The following is an 8,922-nucleotide window of genomic DNA, read 5'->3' as shown; positions in this document are numbered from 1 at the left end:
TGGAGGCTTGGAGCAGGCGCCCCTCTGTGTTGATCTCTCAGGCTCCTGGCCTCCACTGCGTGTTGTACTCTCCCGTGAGCTGTGGCCAGGGTGGGGTGCTGCCTGCAGGCTGCACTTTCCTGCTCAAGGATCGCCGGATCGCCGCGGAGACCCGGGGGCAGGCCGCACTTTCCCGCTCTGGGATCGCCATGGCGACTCAGGAGCAGGCCCACCTGGGGGCTGCCTGACCTCTGCACTTTCCTGCTCTGGGATTGCCATGGCGACCCAGGAGCAGGCCCACCTGGGGGCTGCCTGTGGGCGGCACTTTCCTGCTCTCTGATTGCCATGGGGTCCCGGCTGGCGGCGGGGCTTAGGTGGCACATGGGGGTCCCGGCTGGGGGTGGGGCAGGCAGTGCGGGGCTTAGGCGGCACACGGAGGTCCCGGCTGGGGGTGGGGCTGCACACGGGGCCCGGATGGTGGCTCACGCTGTCCTGCCCTGCCTGCAGTATGCAAATTAGCCACCATCTTTGTTGGCGGCTAATTTGCATATAGCACTGATTAGCCAATGGGAGGCATAGCGAAGGTACAGTCAATTACCATCTTTGTCTATTATTAGATAGGATTTGCTTCCTCCAATAGACTGAATTCCTTAAGGCTTTGTCTTGTTCAGCTGTGCACTCACCCTAATTTCTGCTGCCCACATTCAGCATGGTTATTATTCTTCCTCCTGCATTGAAGATGCTTTGAGATATAGTTAGTTGAAAATGTCATGCTGTGTTAGAGGAGAGAATAAAGGCTGGGGGAGGGGAAAGGAGTGTTAAATTTAAAAAATTCCATTCTAAAGAGGTAGCGATAACTCCTAAAATGCCATTATTGTTGGAAGCTGGGAAGCAGTGCGCACCAGATATTTGGAACAAATGTGTGTATGTGTAAAATTCTGTGGTGGGGAAGAGGGGAGAGAGAAACTGGTTTCATTAAAAAAGACAAACAATTTCCCCCTCTCTATCAGCTTTTATTTTCTACAACCACACCCATGGCCGGGAAATACTGGACATCTTTGTGCACCAGCTGTTGGTCTTGGTCATCTTTTTGGCAGGCCTGACTGCCTTCATGGAGCTCTTCTTACGCAGCAATCTAACCGTGGAGCTTCTCCGTACAAGCTTTATTCTGCTTCAGGGGAGCTGGTTCTGGCAGGTGAGTTAATGTACCAGTGTCTCCACTTGTGACCTCCTCTCTTTGTTTGGTGGGGCATGTTGCTCTAGAACCCAGAGATTTCCTCCTGTGTGCTGCTGCAGTGAGAATGCGGGCTCCAAGAGCAGCCCAGGTGGGAGCAATGACAGAGCAGTGGGGAAGGAAGTGGGGGGCGCCCGTCTTCATCACACACCTGAATATGCACGATGTAGGAACTCTGAGCTGGTGCTTTTAGTTGGAAGCAATTCCTTGATGCTAAAGCAACTTACTAATGGGTAGTAAGCTCAAGAAAAATATGAAAGGCCTGAAACAATTATTTATTGAGAAACAACTAAGGGCCAGCCGCTGTACAGGACATCCACACACAGTGTTTCATTATGTCCTTACAACGACTTGTAAGTTAGGTATTATCAGTCCCAACGTAATCCGATAAGGAAGACTCAAAGAGACCAAGTTACTTTCCCAGGATCGCAAAATAATGAAACTGGAATCTAAATGTGGGTGTCTGACGCCAAATCTCAGGTTCTTTCCATTTTACTCTGTCAAACCCCTAACCTTGGTGTGTTGTTGAAAAATTGTATTCCAATCAGTGAACATATATTTTATAGAGAATGAGACATCATAACCCAATATTCTATATAGGGATGAAAAGAAAGTCTGGAATGAAAGGTAAATGTAGTTTAATCAGGAAAGACTTCTTAGAAGTGATTTTAATCACCAAAGAGCAGGGATTTGGGACCATGAGGTTATTTCAGGAACTTGAATTTCCCACAAGGAAGGAGAAAAAGGCACCACAGGCAAAGAGAGTGGAACATCCTGGTCAACACAGGGAGTAGGAAAGATGTGATATTTAAGCATGTGGGGGAGTAGAAAGGCTGTTTGAGCAGAAGTTAGTAAAGAGAGGCTACATTTAAATGTTATTTTGAAGAAAGAACTATATAGGAAAAGTAACAAATGTCCTATAATGTGATAAAATTGATAATTGGTGAATTTAACAAGCTTATATACAGAAGTTTGTTTGTTTTTTTAAGATTATTTATCATCTGTTGGGAATCTAAATAGAATGAAATATAAAGCATTTTAAATCTCCTGGATGGACTGTTGTACCATGTGTATATATTATTACCTATTTACAAATAAAAATAAATTAAAACAATTTTTTTAATCCTCAACTGAGGATATTTTTCCATTGATTTTTAGAGAGAGTGGAAGGGAGAGAGAGAGAGAGAGAGAAAGAGAAACATCGATTGGTTGCCTTAGAACACATCCTCAGGACCGAGGTACATGCCTTTGGCTGGAATCGAACCCAGAACCCTCCAGTATGCAGGCTGACGCTCTTTTCACTGTGCCAAACCAGCTAGGGCTAAAAAAAAAAGTTTTAAAGAGATAACTTCTGGTCAAGATGACACAGTGAGTTTATACGTCAGTGTATCTTCTCTGTTCCAAATAAATAACAATGACAGATACAGTATCGAAACTACTTATAAAATACAAAAGAAATTAAAAGAAGAAAATAAACAAACAAAAATAAGAAAGTAAAAAAATACCTAGCTGCAATTAAATAGTATGAACAAAAACAGAGCAAGCTCCCTGTGGACCAGACACAGAACAGCACTGCACAGCAGAAGTGCTGGGCTGCAGGCCTCTAGCACACAGTGATGGTTGGTGGTTTGGTTCCAGTGGAACTAAAATAAAACAAAAGGATTCCTCTTGAGGTAAGGAATAAAGTCAGGCTTTTAGAACTCTTTGTGTTGTTAATACCTCAGCCAATATCATACTCATTGGTGAAAAACTGAAAGCTTTTCCCCTAAGATCAGGAACAAGACAAGGATGCCCACTCTCAGCACTCTTACTCAACATAGTGCTGGAAGTCCTAGCCAGAGCAATCAGGCAAGAGAAAGAAATAAAAGGCACCTGAATAGAAAAGGAAGAAATAAAAGTGTCACATTTTGTAGATGACATGATTCTGTATATAGAAAATCTTGAAGACTCCACCAAAAAACTACTAGAAACAATAAACAAAAACAGTAAAGTTGCAGGGTACAAAATCAATGTACAAAAGTCCACTGCTTCCTGTATACTATCAATGAAATTTCTGAAAAAGAAATTAAAAAAAAAAACAATTTCTTTTGCAAATGCAACAGAAAAAATAAAATACCAAGATATAAACTTAACAAAGGATGTGAAGGATTTATATTTTGAAAATGACAAAGCATTATTCAAAGAGATTGAAAAAGACACAATGAAATAGAAAAATATTCTGTGTTCATGGATTGTAAGAATCAACAGTTATAATGGCCATATTACCCAAATCAACACACAGATTTAATGTAATCCCCATAAAAATCCCAATGTTATTTAAATATATATATTTTTTGACATTAATATATGTCATCTGTGAATATAAAAAAAATATATTGATTTCAGAGAGAAAGGAAGAGGGAGAGAGAGATAGAAACATCAATGATGAGAGAGAATCATAGATGGGCTGCCTCCTGCACAACCCCTACTGGGGATCTAGCCCACAACCCAGGAATGTGCCCTGACCGGAAATTTAATTGTGACCTCCTGGATCATAGTTCGAAGCTCAGCCACTGAGCCACACTGACTGGGTCCAATGTCATTTTTTAAAGAAATAGAACAAAAATCATCAGATTTGTGTGGAACCACTAAAAACCCCAAATAGCCAAAGCAATCCTGGAAAAAAAAGAACAAAGCTAGAGGCATCACACTCCCTGACTTCAAACTATACTATCTATACTAATAATAGAGGAATATGCAAATTGTCTGGGACCCCATCACAGTAACAGTAACGACTGAACAGCAGGCTGTGTGGGGCAACCAGGCCAGCAAGGGGGGCAGGGGCAACCAGGTCGGCGGAGGGGGGGGCAGTTGGTGGTGACCAGGCCGGCAGTGGGGGCAGCTAGGGGCAATCAGGCAGGCAGGCAGGTGAGCAGTTAGGAGCCAGCAGTCCCGGATTGTGAGAGGGATGTCTAACTGCCGGTTTAGGCCTGATGTAGGGATCCCCAAGGGGTCCCTGATTGGAGAGGGTGCAGGCTGGGCTGAGGGGACCCCCCCCCCTTGTGTACGAATTTCATGCACCAGACCTCTAGTAAAGCTATAATAATCAAAACAGTATGGTACTGGCAAAACACAGACCAATGGAACAGAATTGAGAGTCCAGAAGTAATACATTTTGAAATCAGTAAGCAGAAGTCTTACAATTTTTTTCCCCCCAAAGTTGTTTTAACTATTCTTGGTCTTGTGCAACTCCATATGAGTTTTAGGACCAGCTTTCTATTTCTGCAAAAAAGGCTATTGGGGTTTTCTTTGTGTATTATTGCCATCTTAACAATGTTAAATCTTCCAGTCCATGAACATGAGATGTATTCCCATTTATTTAGATCTTCTTTGATTTCTTTCAATGATGTTTTATAGTTTTCAGTCTATAAGTTTTGAACCTCTTTCATTAAATTTACTTCTGTACAGTATTTTTTTTCTTTTCAATGCTATTGCAAGTGGGTGGAACTGTTTTTTTCCCCCATTTAATTTTGGGTTGCTCATTGCATATGGAAAATACATCTGACTTTTGTACGTTGATTTTGTAAACCTGCAAATACGCTGAATTAATTTAGTAGCTCTAACAGTTTTTCTTGGTGTGGATTCTTTAGAGTTTTTAATATTTATATATGTCACCTGTGAATATAGATAATTTTACTTCTCCCTTTGCAATCTATATGTGATTTATTTATTTTTCTTGCCTAATTGTTCTGATAGAATTTCTAGTATAATTTTGAAAAGAAGTGGTGAAATCAGACATCTTGTCTTGTTTTGATCTTAGGGGAAAAGCTTTCAGCCTTTCATCATTAAACATAGTGTTAGCTGTGAGCATTTGTTTATTTTAAAACATTTCTGTACTCTAATTTTGAAGTAACCAAGTGAAACTGCACAATTCAGAAACCGAAGCACATTCTCTGAATGTCCACCAATCCCCAGAGATGATTACTATGCATATCTTGAAATTGATCTTTAAATGTCCTTAAAATTTTTTTTCAAAAATATGACCTACTAGTACTGTCTATATTACTAAAACAGACAATAAAACCTGAGTCTTCTCTGTATAGTTCAGATAATGGGAGTTGTCTTGGTTACCATTCCTCTTGGAACCAAGCATTCTGAAATGTGGCTGATTATTTTAATGTGTGCTTTTGTTTTACATTGCAGATTGGTTTTGTCCTTTATCCCCCCAGTGGAGGTCCTGCATGGGATCTACTGGATCATGACAATATTAAGTTTCTCACCATATGCTTCTGTTGGCATTATGCATTCTCCTTTATCATCATTGGAGTGCTTTATGCTTTTGTTATCTGGTAAGTTAGTGACTTTTGTTCATGGGAGTTCTATTTCTTGATATATGATCAACAAGACTTGATAGTATGAACTTAAAATTATAGGGGATTTTATTTCTTAGCATTCCACCAGACAGGGTAATATAGAAAATTATCTGCAAACACGGAAATTTCCAATAGAAAGAATAAATGTTGGCTTAAAGTTAGAATAGTTCAGCAGTATCTCTGCTGTGCCTCTGACCTACGACTCACCCTTCAACACACTCTTCTGTGCCTCCATGCATTTGCATATGCTCTTTCTTCTTATAAATGGCCCTTCCCACACCTGCAGTGACTGAGCCCTTCGTTTGCCCAGCTGTACATCAATTATAGCACTTCCCAAGCTTGATGTCAATTTTTAAAATATATATATTTTTATTGATTTCAAAGAGGAAGAGAGAAGGAGAGATAGAAGCATCAATGATGAGAATCATCAATGGGCTGCCTCCTGCACACTACCTATTGGGGATTGAGCCCACAACTGAGGCATGTGCCCTGTCTGAGTTCATAGGTCGATGCTCAACCACTGAGCCACACTGGCTGGGCTAAATTTTTTTTTGTAATGAATAGTTTGTTGATATTCAGAGAGAGAGGGAGAGAGTGAAACATTGATCAGAGAGAAACATTAATTGGCTGCCTCCTGCATGCCCCCTTCGGGAGATTGAGCCTATAACCAGGCACGTGCCTTCGACTGGGAATTGAAATGGAAACCCTTTGGTGCACTGGACGATGCCCAACCAATAACACACACCGGCCAGGGCTGGTATCATTTTTTGACCAACATGTTTGTCTCCCATTAAATTTGAGTACCTGATTAATTTGACATTTATTCTAATACTAGAGGCCCAGTGCATGAAAATTCATGCATTGGAGGGGGGGGTCCCCTCAGCCCGTCCTGCCCCTTCTCACAGTCCAGGAACCCTCAGGGGCGGGAGGCGACCCAGCCATCAGGGGAAGGTGTCGCCCCCCTCACACCTCTGCTGCTGCCACTGCTGGCAGTGCAAGCCTCAGCCGGACCTGGCTACCTGAGCCTCGGGCAACCCTGGGTGGCTGGGCAGCCACCATCCGAGGCTTGCCTGCACCTCAGGCTGTTCCTGGGCGGCTGGGCAGCCGCCATCCGAGGCTTGCCTGCACCTCAGACTGACCCTGGACAGCTGGGAGTCTGAGGGCAGGTCTGGCCGCACCACACGCCTGCCACCCCCTCTCCCCCAGCAGGGCCGAAAGGACTGGGGGACTCAGGCAGGGCTGAGGGGACTGGGTGCTGCCATCTTTGTGATGGTGTGATGGTCAATTTGCATATTTCCTCTTTATTAGATAGGCTTTTTAAAAGTAAGATTCTGTACATGTTTTTACAAGGACCCTGATACAATGTTTTATGATGGGTGAGGAGCAATAGAGCCAATTGATAAAAACACATATTCCTAGTTCTGTTGTTATCTGTCTGACTTTGGGCAGATTATTTAGCTATAATAAGTCTCAGTTTTTTTGTTCACAAAATGGGGATAATTGTAGTACCTAAATAAGATCATGCATTTAAACTGCTCAGGCCATAATAATGGCTCAATGAAAGTTATTGTTCTTGTTCTTTTTGCTATTCTTCTTATTCTTGTTCTTCTCCTATATAAAAAATGCATAAGTATAGAGTCTATAGGGAGAGACAGATAATTTAAGTACAGTGCAATAAGTGGATATAGTAGAAGAAGAAAGCATGATTGGAACTCAGAGGAGGCCTCCTCACAATTGAGAATTAAGCTGCAGTTTGGAGGATGAGTAGGAACAGAAAGGGGTGAACATGGGTCATCTCTCCAAGGTACCTAATGCCAAACCACAAGTGGCCTGGCTGATCTTAGCTACTAGGCATGCAGCCAGCAATACCTAATCCTTTATACCTTAGCACTGATCGAAATGTTCTTTATCTGCAGCCTTCATTATGGTAGCCAGGAGCTACATGTGATTATTGAGCATGTTGACATGTTCCTAGTGTCACATTAATTTTAATTAATTTAAATATCTATATTCATAGTGGCTACCATATTGGACAGTACACATCTAGCAGGTTCCCTAGATTCCTAAAATTCAGCAGCTGCTTTTGGCCCAGTGGAGTCTCAGCCTTTGCCTCCTATCTTTCTACTCTCAGACTCCTAGCTATCTACTCTTCTCTCTAGATGTGCCCCCTCCATCCCCACCCCTGTCACCTCTCCTGCTCTATGCTTCTTTGAGTTTCTGAAGTGCTGGTTCTCTGAGTAAAGAAACCATTAAGAAAATGTCTCCCAGATGTCTCTGCTAGGCTTTGGGTCAGCCCACTTTGATCCGTAGTTGCCTCTTTAAGTGCTTTGGGTGCTGGGAAATTTTATCTTCTCATTGATTAATTTCTATGAGTCCTATCCAATTCCCCCAAAGCTTGTGCATGAGCAGTTTGTTAAGGCTAGCTCTGCTATTGAGTGAAACTTGGCTTCTTCCTCTGTTGTTCTAGGCTGACATCTGGGCCTCATCTCCTTAGGGGCTGGGCAGCCTCCAAGACCAATGCCAACATTCAGGGAACCTCTCTACTGCATGTCGGCTCCCTTTCAGAGCCCAAAGAAGACTACTGTCTTTTCCTGTTTCAGAAACCTTCAGACCCTTAATAATTTTCATATCCACTTACAGTTTTCTAGGAATGCCATGCTTATTTTTCAACCTCTGCCTCCCCTCCCTTTAACCTTTTGACCTTGTAGTTCCCTCTACCTGCATATCAAATCAAATGCCGATCTCTTCTACAAAAACTACTGTGATTATCCTAGCCCTTGCTTATCCCCTTCATGAGTTTTATATCGCTTTAGTCTCTACCAAACATTTGAACAATTGTGATCTATCTTGTGTGATGTTTGTGCTTAGCTCATGTTAGTTTTAACAGTTAGATTGTGTTGCCTTGATGAAAATATCTTTTTCATATTTCTCATAGTTCTTGACACACTGTCAAACATATAGTGGATGCTCAATAAACACTTAATCTGTTTTAATAGATCTGTTTCAGAGTTATTTGAATACAGGCTTCATTTGTTTGGAAATCATGTTTTATACGCTTTTCAGTTTTGTTCTCATATTGCTCTTGAAAATATAAGAGTGGGTTCTCATGTTCTGACATTTTGATATAAACTTAAGCAATAGCTTAAAAAAATATCATGAAGAGTCAGTACTGACTTGTAGTGAGGTCACATAGCAGGGTAATTCAGTCCTATAATCATAAGGCTCTTTGAAAGTCTCATTTTCAGGGTTTGACTGTGGAATAGTTTATGACTCCATGACAGGTGATAGATTTTCAGGACATTGTATGTTTGACATAGCACAAAAATTACCGTGGCAGCAAGATGGATTTATGGAACC

General features: G+C 41.8%; 1 protein-coding gene across 5 annotated transcripts in view; it reads left to right on the top strand.

Moving 5' to 3' along the window:
- The window catches only part of TMEM45A (transmembrane protein 45A), an 82,253-nt gene that overhangs the window by 69,168 nt on the left and 4,163 nt on the right, over window positions 1-8,922 (top strand). For 3 of the 5 annotated variants that reach the window (XM_014535585.1, XM_014535586.1, XM_014535588.1), the window contains 3 exons: window positions 990-1,174; window positions 5,396-5,541; window positions 8,033-8,554. In XM_014535585.1, the coding sequence (XP_014391071.1) occupies window positions 990-1,174; window positions 5,396-5,541; window positions 8,033-8,183 (482 nt within the window). In that variant the 3' untranslated portion in view covers window positions 8,184-8,554. Of the gene's footprint in view, window positions 1-989; window positions 1,175-5,395; window positions 5,542-8,032; window positions 8,555-8,922 lie in introns of those variants that run through there. The other 2 variants (XM_005861233.2, XM_014535587.1) reach the window with 1 other exon arrangement.

Source organism: Myotis brandtii, unplaced genomic scaffold (genome assembly GCF_000412655.1).
Source record: "Myotis brandtii unplaced genomic scaffold, ASM41265v1 scaffold1464, whole genome shotgun sequence".
In the NCBI taxonomy this organism is placed as follows: domain Eukaryota; kingdom Metazoa; phylum Chordata; class Mammalia; order Chiroptera; family Vespertilionidae; genus Myotis; species Myotis brandtii.
Note: the sequence above shows the minus strand (reverse complement) of the source record. Positions and strands in the feature narration are given on the sequence as shown.